At 36.0% G+C, this 20,969-nt stretch overlaps 1 protein-coding gene across 1 annotated transcript; it reads left to right on the top strand.

The window, feature by feature from the left end:
- The first annotated feature begins 7,613 nt into the window (after positions 1–7,613).
- LOC107718447 (homeobox protein notochord-like) lies at positions 7,614–9,647 on the top strand. The gene is made up of 4 exons (XM_016525518.1): positions 7,614–7,745; positions 8,680–9,030; positions 9,141–9,328; positions 9,444–9,647. The coding sequence occupies exons 2-4, from the start codon at positions 8,685–8,687 to the stop codon at positions 9,633–9,635; spliced, it is 726 nt and encodes a 241-aa protein (XP_016381004.1). The 5' UTR covers positions 7,614–7,745; positions 8,680–8,684; the 3' UTR covers positions 9,636–9,647.
- Positions 9,648–20,969: the final 11,322 nt, after the last annotated feature.

Below are 20,969 nucleotides of genomic sequence, written 5' to 3'. Positions count from 1 at the left end.
AATTATTTGGATACAAATTAGCCTTATTAAATGAAGCATTTAACCAAAATTGCAGTTGTGAAGTACAAAGTGGCAGATGCTTCAGGATAGGCCAATTGGATATACCCAATCATGTGATCATGGAAGCCACCTAACCATCAGAAAGCTGAGAAAACTGAAGGGAGCATAAATTTCCCTGCAATCTTGATTGTTGGAAAGTTGCTATAAGTTTGTCCAGTTCAATCATGAATTACTCATCAATTGCATCTGCCTAGGTTAAGTAAAGGATCTAGATGTTGTGTCAAACCTTTTTTTTTATTTTTTTTTTTAGATTTTGTCTTTTCAAAGATGTTGTCTCTTCAAAAAAATAAAATAAACTGAAAATAAATACATTAATTAAATTAATATATTTTAAAAATCAAGTTAGGCTACTACCTACTGTTCAAAAGTTTAGGGTCAGTTTTTTTTTTTTAAACAGCAAGCATTTTGACAAAAAATGAAAAAAGTAAAATCTTTTATCAAGCCACATGAATTAATATATTATATTTTGAAAAATCTAATATAATTGTAAGTATTCGTTTTACCACAACCACATATCTTCTACGACTTAAATAGAAAGCGACATATGTTACCCCACTCTTCACTGCTAAATAATCATCAGCACCACTTGAGGGCAGTATAAAGGCATGGGTTATTGTAGTTTACCCGAAAACCACCACAATGAGCTCTAAGGAACAGTCAACAATTATACAATAAGCTGTAACACACAAACCTTTTCTGCCTTCCCCAGACCGCATGTGTGTGTGATTGTGTGGGTGATCTCCATGGTTACAGGCCTTTGATCTTGTCCTCTTGTGAGGGACACTAGCAAAAAACAGCATTCACTTAGTGGCTTTGTTCTCTATAGAAGGTTCCATTGCATCAAGTACAGGTTGGCTGCGAGAACAGGCTAAACGAGACTGATTTAATCTGTGTAGGGAAACAGCCATGTGTGGATGTGTGTTTGTTAGCAACCAGACTATGAGATGTGTACAGACTGCCAGAGATTTTACAAGCATGAGCAATGATTTCTATGACAGCTACTTGAAAAATGATGCAGTCAAATAGATACTTTATTTTGAGTGAACATCGTTTTCAGTACCAACAAATTTACTACACTTAACTATATTATTTGTATCCATTAAGTTTATAGGATAAATAAAGATGACAGTTAATTATTTTTAAACTTGTTCTCTTTTCAAAGATTAAAATAAACCAGAAAAAATGAATAAACAATTTATGTCAAAAATTAATTATTAGGTTACTACTTAAAATCAGTTTAAATTAGGTTACTATTTTTTTTTAAGAAATTCATTATTTTATTCAGCAAGAACACATTCAATTATTCAAAAGTGATGCTTTTGACTTTTAGACTTTTAGAAAGATTTTCTATTCATTAAAGAAAATAAATAGCACAACTGTTTTCAACATCAATAATAAATGTTTCTTGAGCAACAAATCAGCACATTAGAATGATTTCTGAGGTAATGGTGCTGAACATTTAGCTTTGCATCCCAAAAATAAATTATATTTTAAAATATATTAAGATATAAAACAGTTATTTGATATTGTAATAATATTTCACAATATGAATGATTTGTTGTAAGTTGTATGTTGTACAAATATATGCAGCCTTGGTGAGGATAAGACTTAAAAACTTTTGAACAGTGCTGTACATAATAAACATGATGAACATGTACTGTAATTTTTTTTTCTTTTTAGGTAACCTAAATATGTGCTTCACATAACATCTCAATTAACTGGGTTTTATTCAAGTTAATAGTTAAATTAAGTCAAAATAGATCCCTGAGATTACATCTACTTAGCGGCTTTAAGGTTTCACCCTAAAAGCTAAATTATTTGTGGTGCTTTGTAAAATAGGGCAATAAACTGTCCATTGTTATTACTGCATGAGGTTGAGACATGTAGCTTTGCTCTAGCTTGCATTGTGTGCAATAAGAGCACAGTCTGTCTCTTTAAAGTAGGGTTGTCTGAATCTCTATAGCAGGTTGTTTACAAAATACATCCATGACTTTCCTTAGTCCAGGGTTGATCACAGTAGTTAGGTATTCTGACACTATTTACTCTCTTTTCTCTGTCTCCCTCTCATTCTCTGTGACAGGAAGTGTAAACACTGATCAAGTGTCAAAGTCCAACCCACCAATTCTCACCTCCATTAAAAAGTGTCACCTTGCATAACTTTCCCAAATACCCCTCTAAAATGCTCCATATAATTCCACTACCCCCTCTAAAATACCACCATAAACTCTCCCCTTCTCCTCAGGACCACCTGTGTGGGATTCGGAAACAGGCTATCGATAGATCACACATTCCATTATTGATTTATTGAGATTACACCAAACATCACATTCTGTCGCCACTATGTTCACCTCAAGTGAAAATCTCACACCGTCTTACACCACTGTGTAAAAAGGCATGTAGCCGAGTGTGACAGAGGCTGTGACATATGACAACATTAACTCTTGTATTGAAGGCTGAAATGGCCATTAACCAACAGACATTACCAGATCAGACTAATTATTTCAGTAGAAAAATATTACATTAGAATATCAGAAAATATAAAATATAAAAATAGAAATAAAAATATACAATATTTTTCACATTTATTTGTTGTCTTTATCTAGAGTACACTTTGTTTTGGTTATGAAATATGAAACATTTATATTGATTATATGATGTTACTAAGCGTAAGTCATTTTTGTGGTTAATTGTGAATAGATGATGAGAATGTTTCTCTGCATATACACAATCAATTTAATAGATCACTAGATTTGTAATAGAACAATTTGCAATTTCATTTCAATGTCAATAAATTGATCAAAAGTGGCAGCAAGGTCTTTTATAATGTTGCAGATTTCAATTTCAAATAAATGCTGTTCTTTTAAACTTTCAGTTCATGACAAATCCTGAAAATGATGCATCAGTTCTGACAAAAAATATTAAGCAGCACAATTGTTTTGAATATTGATAGTAATAAGAAATGGTTCTTGAGCAGCAAATCATCATATTAGAATGATTTCTGAAGGACCGTGTGACAAGACTGAAGGAATGATGCGGAAAATAAAGCTTTCTATGAAATAATCACTATAATGGTCTCATATTAGTCTAATAAATCTGTAATAATTCATATAAACTGAAATATAAATGGTCTGCTAAATTAAATATTTAAATGTAATAAATTCTATGATATTATAATATTCAAGTCAGAGAAAGACGTACAAATAAATCCTGCTCTACTGACATGTTTGAGATACAATATAAATATTCCTCAGACCAATTAATTATTAAAATGCACAATGAAAGTAGTGTAAAAAAAAATACAAATAATATTTATATTTTCTCCACATGATTGAATTTTTCCTGGCAAAATGGTTCAAGATTTTGACCCAAGGATCTGATTTTGGTTTCTAAGCAATCACTTTTCCAAAAAAGCAATCAAGTCACCTCATTAGTCCTCAGTTCCATCCATGTTCTATTGTTGCTCCTGATGGGCAGACGAGAATGAGACAAAGAGCTGGAAGGATAATGGGACATTAGTTGCATGGCCTAAACGATTGTGACAACGGCCCAGGGTTTTTTAAACCCTGCAGCCCTACAGAGAGAAATCAAGCATCTGAAATGCCAATTGGTGCTGTTGAAAATGCTGGACCATCAAGTCAAGGTGGGGTCAAATGGTGTCAGACAGCTTGAATACACACGCAAAATATCACTCTCTCCAGGGACAAGAATTGTATTCACTGCCCTGTGTCATACTAACCTTTCAGCTATTTTTATACTACAAAAATGATACGGGAAATATAAAATGTGCTTTAAACTCAGATCTCATGTCTCACTCTTACTACATCTTGTTAACATTATATCATCTACAAGATGTTGTAGAGAAATGACAATAGACCATCATGACTATGGTGTGACACACAACCATCATGACTTTGGTGATTGGTTGAAATGCACTTCAGCTATACAGGCGTTAATACTGAATGTTTAACATTATATTCATTGCATACATATACTTCGTAGTAGACATCCATAACTCCTTTCTGCTGTCTGTTGTCAGTGTTTCTTTGTTTGAATATGGCGCTTATCACATGCTGTGTGGTATCGGCGTTTGGTATCGGGGCATTTTAACGAGTACGAGTACGAGTACAGGAGGCCAGTATCGGCCCCGATACCGATACCAGTATCGGTATCGGTGCATCCCTAGTAAAAACTAAATAATATATGTTGTCCAAAGTTATAAATCTCTTGAAAAGTATCTGATAAATGAGGAAAGGTGCGATCAGGGGAGCAAGTGGAAGAAGATGCAATTAAAAATGACAGCATCAAGAAAGTAAGTAAGTCCACTTTCCATGTAGGCAAACAAAAATGAATCACAGGTAAGATAGACAAAAGTGGCAACTTGCAATCGAGTTATGATCTAACTGTTACATTATTTGCTGGTGTAACCGAACGGATTTGGTTGATTCAGAGTTAAATCATATTTAAATTAAAAAATATAACATCATGTGATTGGAAAAAAATGACTGAATAAAATTAATTTTGGATGAAGCACATTTTAACATTATTTTTTTTCAGTGTACATCATGAACCTGCTGAATGCGTATTGAAGGTAGACGTAGGTTACCTGGTCATCCAGTCAAACTGCTCGAAACAGTAAAGGTGAAATAGATAGACCAATTTGCCTTGTTTCTCCTTGATGACCCTGATGGTCCTACCAGAGTGAATAGAAACAGGATGGTCCATTCTGCAGTATTATGCGACTCCTGCATGTGTACAGAAGTTATCTTGATGCCTGTTGACTGAGGTGAGATAATCAGGTGAGATAATTGGTCAGTTTTCACCTCTGAGGTAATAATCTTAATGTCTCTTGCTAAATAAAACACTAAGCATTATATCCCAACAATAAAACACATAGCACCTTTTAGTAAAACAGAGATGTCTTTAACAGTAAACTGAAATTGTAACATGTTGAACTCATAATGCAGTCTAGTAAACCCTAAGCAGGTGCACAACCTGGTAATATTTCAAAAGTCAAAAGAAAGGGGAGAAATTAAAAGAGTAATATTTCTCTAAGCTAAGAAGTTTCACTAACCTACATGCATTCAAAATAGTCACTACTCTTAACCAGAATCGGACACATTTAAGATCAATCAAAATAAAAATAAAAAACAATACAAACGAAGATTCAAAGACTATTGTCTTATTCTGCACATCAATGTTTTTCTGTCAGAAAATAATTTGAATTGAAGGTTTGATGTGACAGCTTTGGGTGGTGCATTGAGTTTCAGTTTTACAGAAAAAGGATGTTGTTGAAGGAGGGGCAGCCTGTACTTCACTATGACTATGAAAAGGACCACCAACACAAAAAAAGCCCATCCGTGTATTCTCTGTCTGGCTCCAATACACAAACCAGCACTCATCCTTCATTTTGGTTGACGTCAGAGCCTAGCAACAAATTCTGTCCTTGAAATCTAAATCTAAATAAATCATAAATGATACATTATAAAACCATGTTCCTCACAATTAACGGAGGAACAAGCAGATCACAAGAAAATGAATGAGGTCCTATATAAATTCATATGAATTAGCCAAATGGGGGAAGTCGTGGCCTAATGGTTAGAGAGTCGGACTCGTAACCCAAAGGTTGCGGGTTCGAGTCTCGTACCGGCAGGGATTGTAGGTGGAGGGAGTGAATGTACAGCGCTCTCTCCCACCTTCAATACCACGACTGAGGTGACCTTGAGCAAGGCACCGAACCCCCAACTGCTCCCCGGGTGCTGCAGCATAAATGGCTGCCCACTGCTCCGGGTGTGTGTTCACGGTGTGTGTGTGTTCACTGCTGTGTGTGTGCACTTTGGATGGGATAAATGCAGAGCACTAATTCCGAGTATGGGTCACCATACTTGGCCACATGTCACAAAAACATAAAATATTGCTATTAGATTGTGTTGGGAAGTTGGATTCTGAGTGGTGCAGCAGAGTTGTGTGAAGTGATGAATCACGATAAAACACGAGCTGCATGGTGATGCGTTGCCTTTGAAGATCTGATGAGAAATACAATAATGAATGCATCTCTAGCACAGTGAAGCATGGAGGAAGATGTATCATGATGTGGGGAGCATTTTCAGCTGCTGGTGAGCTGCTTCACTGTGAAAAGTCAATTAATATATTGCAGAATGGCTTGCTTCCCACAACTGAAAAGTTGTTATCTTAAGAGAAACATTTAGAAGTTATTGTTATTGTCTACACAGCAAAGACAACCAAGAAATGGCTTGACAACAACAGGTTCATGTTTTGGCCTGATCAGAGGCCTGCTGATATGAATCCAAGAATATATATATATATATATATATATATATAATTTTTTTTTTTTTTAAGTTCACAGACAAGGCATTTGTTAAAACAATAAATGGAGATCCAAAAAGGTATCTCCATTTCTTTCTTTTGAATGATAAAAAGAAAGCCCCGTATAATTGCACATCATGGGCAAAAGTAACACTGCTGTCCAGATGTGCTTGCTGAAGATTCAGACGTGAGGACTAAACGGTAATATGTAAACACCGCCTCGCGCGGCGTGATTCCTTTCTTTCAAGCCCGTTCAGAGAAACATGTCAACAAACAAGGAAAACTTGGTCTAAGTGGTCAGAAGCCGAGTTTCTACGGGCGCGGAGGCGCGCTGTTTGCGCTTTTCATTAGACGCTTTGGTGTCAGGTGCGCTGCTGTAATTAGAAAACGCGCCGGTCAAAGGAAGAACTGTTTAACTGTGTTTTAGCAAGTCCTCTGCATTGGACTTGTCTTTTAGCAATGAGCACGTAGAGTTTGCAGAGCTGACTATAATCCTCTCTTGAAAGAGCGCGTCTTTGTTCTAAAGCAGTATTAGAAAGCAAATCACTTCCTTTACTGAAGCCGCTGCTTTTCATCTGTGGCGTTTCATGTCCTAATTGAGTAATGGGGACTCCCTCTTTACATATAGTGATTTCCTCCCATCACTGGTCCTCAACATCAGGCTTTGTTCAGGCATCAATTATCCTCCAGGCACACAAAAATTTGACCATGCTTTATTTTCATGCTTTATGCCAACATAAGTGATAATGAATTCAAAAATGTTAAGTGACCATTTTAGGTTATTTTATGTTATTTCTAGCGGCTAAACAGCAGCTAATTATAATTCTGAAAAGCCGCAGGTTATAATCAGATACTTATAAATGGATTTGTCGCAAGTTAGAAGAACTTTAAATAAATTAGAAGTTAATGCAAGAGTCAAGTGATTTTTATATTGAGATTAGATAGATAGATAGATAGATAGATAGATAGATAGATAGTCTAAAAGCAACAGTGTGTGCGGCTTATAAAATTCAGAGAAGAGGTCACGTATCACTATCTAATTCAGTGGACTGCTGCAGCGGAAATTTACAATAGATTAGCTGCTCATCGGAGTTACTCGCCCGAAAAAATCAGCGGGCTTCGCACTCAGAGTGAGAAAACTGAAGCCCAGGTGCGGCAAATCCTCTCCAATTTTCGGCCAACACCAGAACTGACAAAAACACAATTGGCACAAGGTGCAATACACGCCAGCGCCTGATTGAGGGAGGAGAACTGATCAATGTGTTTACATTGAAGCACAGTAGAAGAGATCGCCTATACCTACTTTCATTTGACACCCCGAGACTGAAACTGGAAGTGAATTCTGACATTATCCACAGCACGTAGGCCTAAGTGTGAGGCTACCGTGGTCTGCGCCGTAAAACATCTTTTCATCATTATGCCATAACAACATCTTAGTTTCAATCTAATTAACTTATCACAATCATTTCTGCCCGATTTAATGAGTTTCCACTCGTCTCGTTTTCTTAATCTGTAAATAACTTCAAAGTAGGCCTACACTGAATTTACCAGATTGTCACCATTTTTCAGGCAATAATTAGCCTACACTTAAATGTCTGAAATTTGTTACAACGTGAGGCCTAAATTATGAATTAGTTCACTAACCGCGATTCAAAGATGATGAGAATCTGGAGTCTTAAAGACTGGCAACGGGCTTTCATAGAGATGTACGGGCTGAGTCGTAATGTGATTAGGCCTAGTAGTTTTTTTCTCCCCTTTTATTTGACTTCTGAATGTGAGGCTATTTGTTCCGCTGTGTGTCGCATTCGGCGGTACCCTTTGAATAGCCTACATGAAATAAGATGATTTGAGTAACATCAATGCAGTCTCACAGGACAAATAAGATGATTTGGGTAACATCAATGCACTCTCACGGGACGTTTCTGTGGCGCACAGCCATGCAGGAATTTGTAGTAAATCTGGACCTCCTGGCTCTCGGCTCTTGACCCCCTCTCTGTGTTTCTGGGCTACCTCCGGGGGCATGTAGTGCAGAGGGACATTAGGATATTTGACAATCTCAGCTTGTTACAACTCCATCAGTTAATTGGATCCCTTGTAGAGCCGCTCGTTTGACTCATCTGCCACTTAAAAAGACAAAGGCGTGCTGGGGGTCGTTCACACCTCGCGCCCCTGAGCAGGTATAAAAGAGCCGCTGGCTCTCCAAGCTTCATTCCAATGCGCTCTTCACAAGGTCGAGAAGATCTCTACTACGGATAACTTTTAAGCAGCTTTTGGACTTTTTCCCTACCCAAACAGAAGCCATGCAGATGCCTGGAAGAGCTTATGAAACCTATGGACAATCAGCGCGTCCTTTCCATCCGGACTATGCCACTTCATCAAAACCGATCACAGGGAAATCCTTCACAATCGACGCTCTGCTTGCAAGGCCTGAACATACGGAGAGAGACAGAACAAGTGTGTATCGGAACATAACCAATCAAGCGCCAGTCTCGAGTTCCGCTGTCCCATATGCGGCACAAGTGTACTCGCAAATGCCACACTTTGCATACAACCAGAGTATCATGCAGACGCAGACTGGGTATCCAATTTTCTGCTACCCGCCTTACAATTACCAGACAACATGCCGTGGAGCTATATATGCACAAGGTATGAATGTTTGACAAATGTACTGTTAGGAATCCATTTTTAAAGATATTTACTGAGATAAAAGAACAATGTTATAATGCCCTAACCAATGCAACTTCTCTCACGCACAGATGCCGTACTGGCTAAAGCAGCAGTCCACTCTCACTATAAACACAAAGCTGGAAAATCAAAGCGAATGCGCACAAGTTTTACCAATGAGCAACTGTCCAGACTGGAGAAGGAGTTCGCACGGCAGCAGTATATGGTGGGATCCGAGCGCTTCCTCCTGGCATCTGCTCTCCAGCTCACTGAAGCACAGGTAAATAAACATCAGTTATGAAATACAATTATGAATGCATTTATGTTAAAATGTAGCCTAAACTTCGAGTCCACACAGATCAGACACTAAACTTACTTTCTTCTTGCAACTCCAGGTTAAAGTTTGGTTCCAGAACAGACGCATCAAGTGGCGAAAGCAGAGTCTTGAGCAACAACAAGCCAAACTAGCCAAACTGGGACTCGCCGTGCCGTCAAAGAGCCCCGGGTCTCAGGGCAGAGAGGATGAGAGAGATTTCACAGAAGAGTCTGATGTGGACATTGACATCGACGATTCACTTCAAGACTGAGAAAATCACACTCGCTGTTATTTTTATACAGTGTTTTTGTACATATTTGATTTTCTCTAGATGACACAGTCCTCTCTGTACAAATATTTAATTAATAGATATATATTTAACGTGTTTCTCTTACACACATTGCTCTTATAAGGGTATCTTTGTTTTCGTTAAAACGTTTGTATAATTAAATAATCCATACATTTCTGAATGATAAAAATGTTTGAAAAAAGAAAAAAACATTATTAAAATGTGTTTATTTATGAGAGTTTACAGGAAGATTTATATGCTGCAACACTCATTATTGGCCCATGAGTTGCATTTCACATGATTACTGGCTTTAGAGAAGAATAAAGCCTATTATGAGCGCACTGTCATGGAGACCTCTTTTCCTTAATCCTAAATCCTCTCCAAACAGGTACTTCTGGAAGCTCTCTACGACATGCAGTACATAGATAAAGAAGATAAAAAGAGAAAGAGCCTGAAAGAGCAAGAAACGGATCGTGCATCAATCTTCTGCTGCCGTCCCATCTCTCTTCCTCTGTTATTTGACTGATTTCCAGGCGTGTGTGGATTTATGTGTGTTTGTTTACATACAGACAGACTTTCTGTGATGTGATCTGGTGTAATCTCGCAGTAGGCCAAGATGTCCAACAGGGAGGGGGACCCTGGGAAAAGCCACAGGACAGAAGCAGCAGGAAAAGGGGAGGAGAGCTCACTATTCCAATTAGTCATCTCTCACCCCCGCAAGCCACATTCAGGGCCTCCGTGTGCCCCCCACTGCTAGTATTAGCACAGTGTCTCACTGATTCAGAGATACATCATCCTCTTATCTAACACCCCTTAGGTTACAGCAGCTCCCTTCATCCTCGGAACACAGATTTAAACCTTCGGATCAAGGGATGAAATCGGTTAATAATCACAAACAAGCAGGCGAAATCCTTAACACAGACAGTAATGCATGCAAGTGTCTGTATGCAATCCTGTAATTTTACACTGAATAACAACTTAGATTGTGCTTCAGCATCTACATTGTTTAATTTTATAGAAGACAAATTATTATTATATCAACCTAAATATATTAGGTTACACAAAAAGCCAATGTTAAAGGTTAGATCAGGTGGGAATAGCTCATTTAAGTATTTTTTGCAGGTTAACAGTTTTTTGTGTAGTTTTCAAATATGACAACCTACATGATTCTCACCTTTTTGCCATTAAACAGCTAGTAAAGTAGCATAAGATTTGAGTAGCCTATTTAAGCGTGGAAACGTAAAAACGTTCAATTTTGCATTTCATTTGCAGTGAAATGTGCGTCCACTCCATCTAATGGTCATTAACATTAATCACCAGCGTTTGAAGTACACGCACGCTATTGTGTCTTTGTGAAAGGTTTAGTATGTGAACACAATGACTTCTAACGCGTTGACTGAAAGATGGACTGAAAGGAGCACAAGGCGAGGCCCTACTTAAAACGAGCACTTTATGCTAATGAGACGCCTTGTGCAACATTTCAATGAGGTTTTTTTTCCCTCAGGAAATTGAGCCGTTCCTGTTTTCCCAAGCTTTCAACGACAACAACGTCCATTAAGCACGACGCAAGTGCAATTTCAAATCAAAGACAATTTCGTGGGCAGAATGTGCGCAGCAGGAGATTCCCAGTAAACACGGAGAAAAGAATTACATTTGAATTAATTTAGCCGAACTGTTTATATCTGTACTTAAAGTAAGAGAAATAGTCAAATATAGGCAAGTAATAAATGCAGGTGGCGAACTGCTTGACTTGTCACGCAGGTGGCAGTAGTGTTAAAAAAAAAAAAAAAAAAGCTTAAATGCTTCAAGTCTCGTAATTTTCATAAATCGTCACATTATAGATAGATAGATACATAGTTACATGCCTATATACTTAGGCTACTTGTTCTGGCATCATAGTCCAACCTTTCAGTTCAAAGTGTGATTTTGGTTCATGTGTTTCCACAGCTGATACTATACGTTCAAAAACATTCTAATTTCGTAATTATTCTTATTTGTGTAATTGGACTTTTGACTTAAAACATTAAGTCATTGGAGCTGTGTGAAGTTCCCTGCTGCTTCAAACGCTCCACCATCATTCCGGTCCCCAAAAAGCCCAAAATCACTGGACTTAACGACTACATATTCAATTTTTCTTTTTTTTATTATATTAGTGTTATATTACATCCCTACTGTGTTATTCCTATGTATGTCTGCACTATCATGTATGTCTGCACTATGTTTGTACTTTCTTCTACACTGGAAGCTCCTGTCGTCAAGTCAAATTCCTTGTGTGTGTAAACATACTTGGTAATAAAGCTCTTCTGATTCTGATTCTGATTCTGATTCTAAAGTTACTGAAATACAGTGTGACAACTAGCCCCGTTCTCCTCTATGATCAAGAACAAATACAATGTCACATCTTGGATCACCAAAAGGCCCAGAGGCCTCCAACCACTTGAGGGCCCCATACAGCAGCATATATTATCCACATTATATTAATACAGACAAAAATATCTTTACTTCCTTTGTTGAAATCCTCCTTCACAAAATTTTTAAAGAGTCCAAAACCTTATTTCTGCTTACCTTTAAATAAATAACCCAAAAGATTAAAATCCAAAAGAATATTAAACACGTTCATGTAAGGTAGTAAAATTCATGGTTATAAGAATCACAAACAGCTAAATAAATGTATGTGTCGTCATGTTTCAGTATATTTTTGTCTTAGTTAAAATAGTAATTTCTAAACATTAGACAAATATACCTTTAACATATTCACTTTATTTCAGAGTAAATTCAGTTTTCCCCACTGCATGAAAATGTCATGTAAAGGGCATCCCTGTGTCTCGAAGAAAGACAGAAATCCCAAAGAGAATACGCAGGTTTAGGTTCATAAATGCCATCAGTGGGTTTCCCCTGACTTCAAAGAAAAATATCTAATCATGTTCTCCCGTTGCAGAAAAGGAAACCCTGTTATCTGTAACCAACAGATTGTGATTCATGCATTCTGTTACTATTCAAACAAAATGTTTATCTATTTCCAGAAGTAATCTAGTTTAAGCATCTAAACAAACCATACTCGTATGAGTAATTATAACCTGGCCGTATATCTCCCACAAGCCCTTGAATAATAATGGGTAGCATAAGAAACTCCATGGTGTGACAGATGAGCTGACTTAGGTGGAACTTTTCTTTTCCCATCATTATTACATTATTACATTATTATCTGCCACTAAACCTGCGTTACACAAATCTAGGAAATAGCTCTTATATAAGATTTAGGAGAAATTAATTTTGGTTATTTAAAAAAATATAAGATCACAACAAATTATTCGATTTCATTTACTATTAATTATACGGCTTGACAGAAACAGAAATATGTTAAAATGATTTGAGTTTTGGACAAGAAACATACCGTAAATATAAATAATACTCAGAGTTTTAAGATTATGTCTGAAATATTTTTCAAACCACATCTGACATCTTGTGGATCCACCGTGAAGATTATGATGAATCAGAGTCCAAAAATTTATCTTCTGTATACATTTTCTTCAGTGACTCAATCTTCCTTTTCAAACCACACAGAATATACAGCTGCATTGTTTTGGTCTTATTATACTGCACATTAACAATACTCAGTACAGATACTGACTCCTCAGGCTCCCTTCACTGTCAGAGACATTCAGCAGCTCCTCCACTTCATCTCCGTCGGTGTCCTCCTCTTCCTCGGCCTCCCTGGATGTCTGCAGCTCCCCTTCACCCTTCCCTCCTAGCTCCAGGTAGCCTTTGGCGGCTGGGTTGGCGCTCCTGCTCCACACCCCAGGGGCAGTCTTGTTCTTGGCAGCCTGGGCCGCAGAGGTTAGATCGTCCCAAATTGAAGTTTGCATGGTGCTGTCAGCTTGGTCTCCTGATTCACTGCTTTGAACCCCAGCGTAGGGGGCCACTGCAACTGTAGACTTACTGGAGCATAGCCCCATGTGTCCCGCTTTCTGTAAGAGGAGAGCTCCAAATACACAGTCTCCTTCTGCATTAAGAGTTCTCTTTGGACATGAATGCAGCTAATATTGCACTCACTTCTCAGTAATCCATAAAAGGGTTGCTGGGAAACTATTTTAGTATTTTCCGCTCTCAGCTGGTTTGAACAGAAATCTTTGTCTTACCACTTCAACAGGATCTGAAGAGCTCTTAACTTAACACATGTCCCAGCAGCCTGCCACATCTCTCTGGCAGACACATATCACATATGCACTTTTAGAACAGCCAAGAACAGTTTATTATGTGATATATTATGTTATCAACAGTAATTAACAAATAAACACACAGAGCAGAGTAAAGCCCCGTTCACACCGATAACGATAACTATAAAGATAACGATATTAGCGTCCACACCAGCGAACAATATCGTCTGTTTATTCTAAGCGCGCATGCGTCTGCCGCTTTAAGTTCTCGAGCTCGTTACAGCAGGATGGATTCTGATTGGCTGTCAATTTTTGATCGTTCATCAGCTGGAGAAAAATCGTTTTGAAAGTGATTCCAACGATATCGTTTCTCTTTGTCTTTATCGTTATAGTTGTGGTGTGGACTCTGCTATTCTTTAATATGGAGAACGATTTTTAGAACTATATCTTTATCGTTATCTTTATAGTTATCGTTCTTGGTGTGAACGGGGCTTAAAGGCTTATTAATAGTAACATTCTGTCTATCTCTCAGAGATAAGTCATCCGGATTCATCATACACAATAGTCCACAGTTGGCACAACTGGAGATTAGGCATCTAACATTATTATCTTTCATGTATGATGTAGATTCTGATAGTTTTGTCATTTTAATCTCACTGGATATTAATGCTACTCATTCCTAAGGACATGAAATATTGAATAACTGGTCCCACTTTATATAAAGTGGCCTTATGTAGCCTACTTACATCAAAAAAAATAAGTACAATGTAGCCTACTTATTGTGTTCATATTGTATTGCAAAACACTTTTGCTGCTATTGAGGTGGGAAACGGGTAAGGTTAGGGACAGGTTTGGTGGTATGGGTAGGTTTAAGGTGTAAGGGATGGGTCAACAGTGTAATTATAAATGTAATTACAGAAATTAATTACAGATGTAATTACATGCAGATATTTTTCAAATATAAGCACAATGTAAAAACTTACACAAATGTACACAATAAGTGCATTGTACCAAATGATTAATTTAAATATAAGTACATAGTAATTAAGGCCACTTAATATAAAGTGGGACCGAATAACTTCCTCTGATAAGGAGAACAAGTCTTATTCACATCATGTATCACAGATGTATCACTAATAATTTGTATCCTTGTATTGGAAAGTATGTATATTTTTTTAAGTTGTAAATAAAAAAGATTTTTGGAGTACATTTTACAAGAAAATAATATTTCAATCTTTCTATTTACAAATTTTGCGTCAATTCTTTGTAACTGGTCGTGAACTTTACTAACAATTTCTGAATGAAAATTGTTTCATTGTAAACCCTTCACCATTTTTTTTTTTTTTTCATAAAATTTATTGGAGTACGTTACAAGAAAATACTATTTTAGTCTTTCTACTTAAAGATTTCATGTTTAATTCTTCATTACTTGTAATTCTGTAAGTATTTGAGATATTTACTAGCAATTTCTGTGTGAAAATTGTAAAATCCAACATCATTTTTTCAGGACATGCTCATGCCAAAACTTGGGTTATCTTTTCCTGGTGTTTAAAGTGATTAATTTGCTCATGAATCCACTTTTCCATATGTATTTGTATTGCCAAATTAAATATAGTCTTTTAATAATATGGATTTAGTCAATTAATCTCTCCCTGGAATGATTATTACATTTTCTCATATCATTTATCGTTTAATTATGCATCGGACCTCCAAAGCTGCACTGGCCCAACCAATGGTGTGAGTTTAGGGCAAAACTTTCAGTTTCTCCAACAAATGGCACATGGGGGAGGAAACCTGTTTGAAAACAGTCGTTATTTCTAACAGTGATCAGTTTTGTCATTTCTGTAATTTTTTCAGTTCACCAAGTATGTTGTACCTCAATTATTATTTCACATGTGTGCACAAGATTTTTGTACTTATGTTTAGCTATGTCAGGATCATCTGTTAGCATTTAGTGAGTCACTCATGCTGGTCATATAAGGAACAGTATTTTTGTAATACATTAACATTAAATTATCACAATAATGAAAGAATTAGAATTTTATGAATACGTCTGTAACACATTCATAAAATTCTAATTCATAGTGATCTTATATTAAGTCTTGCATTAAACACAGAGGAAAAAGGAAAGCTGTGATGAGTAGTCAAAAGTAAATTAGTTCAAAAGTCCCTTTTCAGAGATAACCTTTCTTCCAGCAGAGTCATATTTCTGTGTCCAAAACAGATTTGGAAGGACATTCTCATAATGATGCTGCCAAATTTTCCAGGTGAAAATGAGAGATTCAGGAGATAAAGTGTTAATGAACGGTAGGTATACGGTAACTGTGGCCCTTGGGTAAAATTGTGTTTGTGGGCATATGACAAATAACTAGTACCCAGCATGACAGGGATTTCCCTCTTCATATGGAATTTTTACTCGATTGCATTCAGGAGTTTAAAAGCTGAAGCCCTGAAAACTCATCAATCAGATCAATTTACAACTTCACTACAACTTTACAACTTCACGACAACTCAGAAATAGAGCAATGAATACCTATGCATGCTTCATATTTCTACTGGCCATTGGTCTTTCTGCTCAGAAGTCAGAGTTCGATACAGACTTCGAAGAGATGGTGAATACAGTAAGACTGGAGGACAATAGGACACTTTTGGTAAGTACTAAAAATCATGCTACAAATTTGACTCTTTTGAGGATGTTTAAAAAGTACACATTTCTAAATGTTCAAACATCTGACTTTCTTTCTTTCATTTACAGAGCTGCACAGAAAATTGCAATGAGGTAAAAAAAAAGTACTCACAAACTGCTTTTGAATTTGTACTTGATTTAGACCTCTTGGAGTGAGTGCTGGGCTCCAGAATGTGCATTTGAAACTTGAAACATGTAGATATCTGTTAATGCGCTGAGTCTCATACATGCTGTTGAACCACAGACTAATGCTTATCAGAATAACACAAGATAGTATCATAGTTGTGCATTGCTCTGACTTCCTTTCCATTTGCATGATTGTTCCATCTGTATAAGCTCAAATCCTTTTGCCACCAAAGAAGAAATTTTGCTTTGACATAGCAGTTTCAATTTCTATACTCTCATAAAAAAAGATAAAAAACTGGCACTGGAGTGGTACTCTAGGGTACAAAAGCTAAAAGGTACATCTTTGTACCTTATTTAACTCTAAACGGTATGTTTTAGTACGTTTAAAGTACATATTAGTACCTAAATTGCACATATTAGTAACTTTTGAAAGGGTGCTAGTTACAGTTTTTATAGTGTCTTTATTCTGAGACTGTAGACTCAAAATGGTTTTGCCATTGGCAGACAATACTTTAGAAACAAGTCTTCTTTAATAAACCAGTAACAGTGGACTCTTTTTCTCATGCAGGAAGGACCATGCAAATGTCACAACTTCACTTGTTCGGTAAGGCATGTTTATTTTACAGTACACTGGCCTGCAATCAGTTAGTAGATCAGTTATTAATTTCTAGTTTTCTTGCTTTATTTAGCTTACCTCATTACTAATGCAAAATTTACTCGGCAAAAGTGGCACAGAAGTGCTTCTGAAGTGGCATTTAGATGTCTTTACACAGACTGTTTAATGATTTTTAGAGGTGGCATAAATGCATTTACACAGCAATTACAATTGTATACGTTGAAACTAGGGGCTGAGGTGGGTCTTAGCAGGCATAATTTAGTCTGGCATTGCACCTTTACACTGAATTTTGAGCAGGCATAGAGCAGCCTTAACTCAGCTGTGTAAAGACACCTTAATAAGTGCTAAATCCACAATATTGTGTCATTCTGTTTAGGCGAATATTACATTGAAGAAGTGCATTGAAATTGGCCTTGGCAAACTCAACTTAAGCAAAACTGCAAAAATCATCAAGAGACTCAAGGTAAGTTTGCCTTACAAGAAATAATTCTTAAAGGAGAAAAGTCACTTATGAATTGCATCAGTTCACATGGTAAATAAAATGAATAATTCTTAAGTTGAGTAATATTAGAATGACTGTGTTTTGTGTTTCACTCATTTGATGGTTGTTTTTCTTTTCTTTTCTTTTCTTTTTTTCACTACACAAGCTGGATTTAAAGCCTGAAGAAAAAAGAAAATGGATATACCAAAGGCTCGCACACAAAAAGTCTCCTAAAAGCTTCCTCGACGTCATTGTGGATCTCTATCATAAATCAAATGCAGAAAAATCAGAAAGAACAAAATCTGGTTGATATTTATATTTATCTGTTTAATTTATAACATATTTATATATTTATTCATTTATTTATTCTTGTTGGAATGAATGTTTCTAACTGTCAAATGTAAAGATTATACAATAAAATCACATTTCGAATCTAATGTATGTGTTAAAATACAGCAAATAATGGTGTCTCATTACAAAACTTTTACATTTACATTTAGTCATTTAGCAGACGCTTTTATCCAAATGAGGACAATAGAAGAAATCAAAACCAACAAAAGGGAAATAATATGTAAGTGCTGTGACAAGTCTCGGTTAGCCTAACGTAGTACACGTAGCAAGGTTTTTTTTTTTTTTAAATAAATAAAAAGAAAAACAAGTAGATAGAATAGAAAAAGAATAGGGAATGCCAGTGTTAGAGAGTCTTTTTATTTGAATAAAAATAAAACAAGTCAAAAGAATAGAAAAAGAATAGAAAATGCTAGTGATCGAGGGTAATTTTTTATAATAAATAAAAAGAAAACAAGAAGATAGAATAGAAAAAGAATAGAGAATGCTAGTGTCAGAGGCTCTCTCTCTCGCTCTCTCTTTAAGAAGACAAGTAGTACGAATAGAAATAGAATAGAGAGTGCAAATGTTAGAGGGTCAAGTGTTTTTTTCTTCTTCTTAGAATTAGAATAGAGAGTGCTAGAGTTAGAGGGTCAAACGAAGATGGAAGAGATGTGTTTTTAGCCGATTCTTGAAGATGGTTAAGGACTGAGTTGGGCAGGTCATTCCACCAGGAGGGAACAGTTAATGTAAAAGTCAGTGAAAGTGATTTTGTGCCTCTTTGGGATGGCACAAAGAATTCTTTTATGACAGAATTCATGTTAGATCAGAGTAAATTCTCTTAGCTGGTCATTTTTCATTGTGGGCTTATCCAATTCTTCTTCTGTTTCTTCTTTTTTATATTTAACTGCATCAGTTAAATATAAAAAGGTACACTCTTAAAAATAAAGAAGCTTCACGATGCCATAGAAGAACCTTTTTGTCTAAATGGTTCCATAAAGAACCTTTAACATCTGAAGAACCTTTCTGTCTCACAAAAGCTTCTTTGTGGCGAAAGAAGGTTCTTCAGATTATAAAAAGGTAAGAAAGTGATGGTTCTTTAAAGAACCTTTGACTGAATGGTTCTTTGTGGAACCAAAAATGGTTCTTCTATGGTATCGCTTGAAGAACCTTTTGAAGCACCTTTATTTTTAAGAGTGTAGTGTACAAAGATACAAATGTAAATATATTATATACGTATACTTACATATTAAATAGCATACTTCACAATGCAGAATGAAAACTACTGATAGTACCAATTTGAGCTGTATTCCATTTGACAAGTGTAGGTGTTCAAATAAACTATAAATATATATTATTATAATATTCCCATACAATGTTTGCTCTTCTGAATATAACGGCAAAAGACTAAACGTTTTTGTCTTCATGCACTAATATGTCCATAATTTATCCTTTTTCTGACTACCTCTACAAAACGGTTTAATGCAAATTCACATTTTGTACCACTAGAGGGCAGCAGCGGACAGCAGGACAGACTGATTGCTGCGGGAAACAAACCCCAACCGTGGCTATTTTTAATGAATTAAGGAAACTGGATTCTAACACTCATGTAGAAAGTAATGTTAAATTTGTAGAAAATTAACAGTAAAATGTTTTTGGGGTTAGTCAAAACTAGAAGTCTAAACAGGGTCCCTTGCTATACAAATATGGGGGACAACATACAATGAATCTGAGAGATTGGAGAATTTAACAGAACATAGCTTCACATTTTAATAATGTATTGCTTATATTTAAATTATTTACTTAAATATAATAAAAACTTTTTATATATTATATAAATTATATATTATATATAATATAATATTATGATATATTATATATTATGTATTTATATAATATATATTATATAAATATAATAAAAATGTAAACATAACAATTCAATATAAATATAAATAAAAATTATAATTTATTTTTAAATATAAATGTATAGATGTATATGTATTTAAAATATTAAAAAAGTGTGTATTAATATAAAAATGCATATAAATTGAATTAATTTATATATTAATAAATGTATATATTAAATGTATAGATTTACATTTAAATAAATATATATATTTAAATAAATACATTTTGGGTGTTTCAGTTATTTTTTATTTAAATACGTGCATTTCAGGTGTTTCAATCAGATCCATTGCCACAGGTTTATAAAATCAAACACCTATAGCCATGCAGTCTGCATTTACAAACATTTGTGAAAAGAAAATTATCATTGTGAATAGCTCAGTGATGTGACAGGATGCAAACCTTTGCAATAAGTCTAGTGAAATTTCATCCCTGTTAGATATTTCATAGTCAACTGTAAGTGGTATTATTGGAAAAGAACAGCAGCAACTCAGCCACGAAGAGTCACAGAGCAGAGTCAATGAGCGCTGAGGCGGCTGGTGTGTAAAAGATGCCAATGCCTTTTCTGATTCCATAGCTGAAGAGGTCTCAACTTCCACTGGCATTAATATCAGCACAAAAACTGTGCGACAGGAGCTTCATGGAATGGGTTTTCATGGCTGAGAAACTGCATGCAAGTCTCACATGACAATGTTCAATGTCTAGCATCAGATGGAGTTCTGTAAAGCATGCAACCACTGGACTCTGGAGCAGTGGAAACCTGTGGAGTTACGCTTCTCCGTTTGGCAGTCTGATGGGCGAGTCTGGGTTTGGCGGATACCAGTAGAATATTACCTGCCTGACTGCACTGATGTGCCAACTGTGAAGTGTGGTAGAGGAGGGATATGGTATGGGGCTGTTTTTCAGGGTTGGGCCCATTACTTCAAGTGAAGGGAAATAGTAATGCTTCAGCAGAGCAAGTCATTTTAGACAATGCTATGCTTCCAACTATTTTTTCACTTTTTCACTTTTTCCAGCT

This window comes from Sinocyclocheilus rhinocerous, unplaced genomic scaffold, assembly GCF_001515625.1.
Source record: "Sinocyclocheilus rhinocerous isolate Xijiao unplaced genomic scaffold, SAMN03320098_v1.1 scaffold5931, whole genome shotgun sequence".
Lineage (NCBI taxonomy): Eukaryota > Metazoa > Chordata > Actinopteri > Cypriniformes > Cyprinidae > Sinocyclocheilus > Sinocyclocheilus rhinocerous.
The sequence above is the reverse complement of the archived record's forward strand: the minus strand, read 5'-3'. Positions and strand labels throughout refer to the sequence as shown.

Coding starts and splice junctions, on each gene's coding strand:
- LOC107718447 (XM_016525518.1), top strand. CDS start 8,685: ATGCAGATGCCTGGAAGAGCTTATGAAACCTATGGACAATCAGCGCGT. Junction 9,031..9,140: donor TGGAGCTATATATGCACAAG/GTATGAATGTTT, acceptor TCTCACGCACAG/ATGCCGTACTGGCTAAAGCA. Junction 9,329..9,443: donor TCCAGCTCACTGAAGCACAG/GTAAATAAACAT, acceptor TTGCAACTCCAG/GTTAAAGTTTGGTTCCAGAA.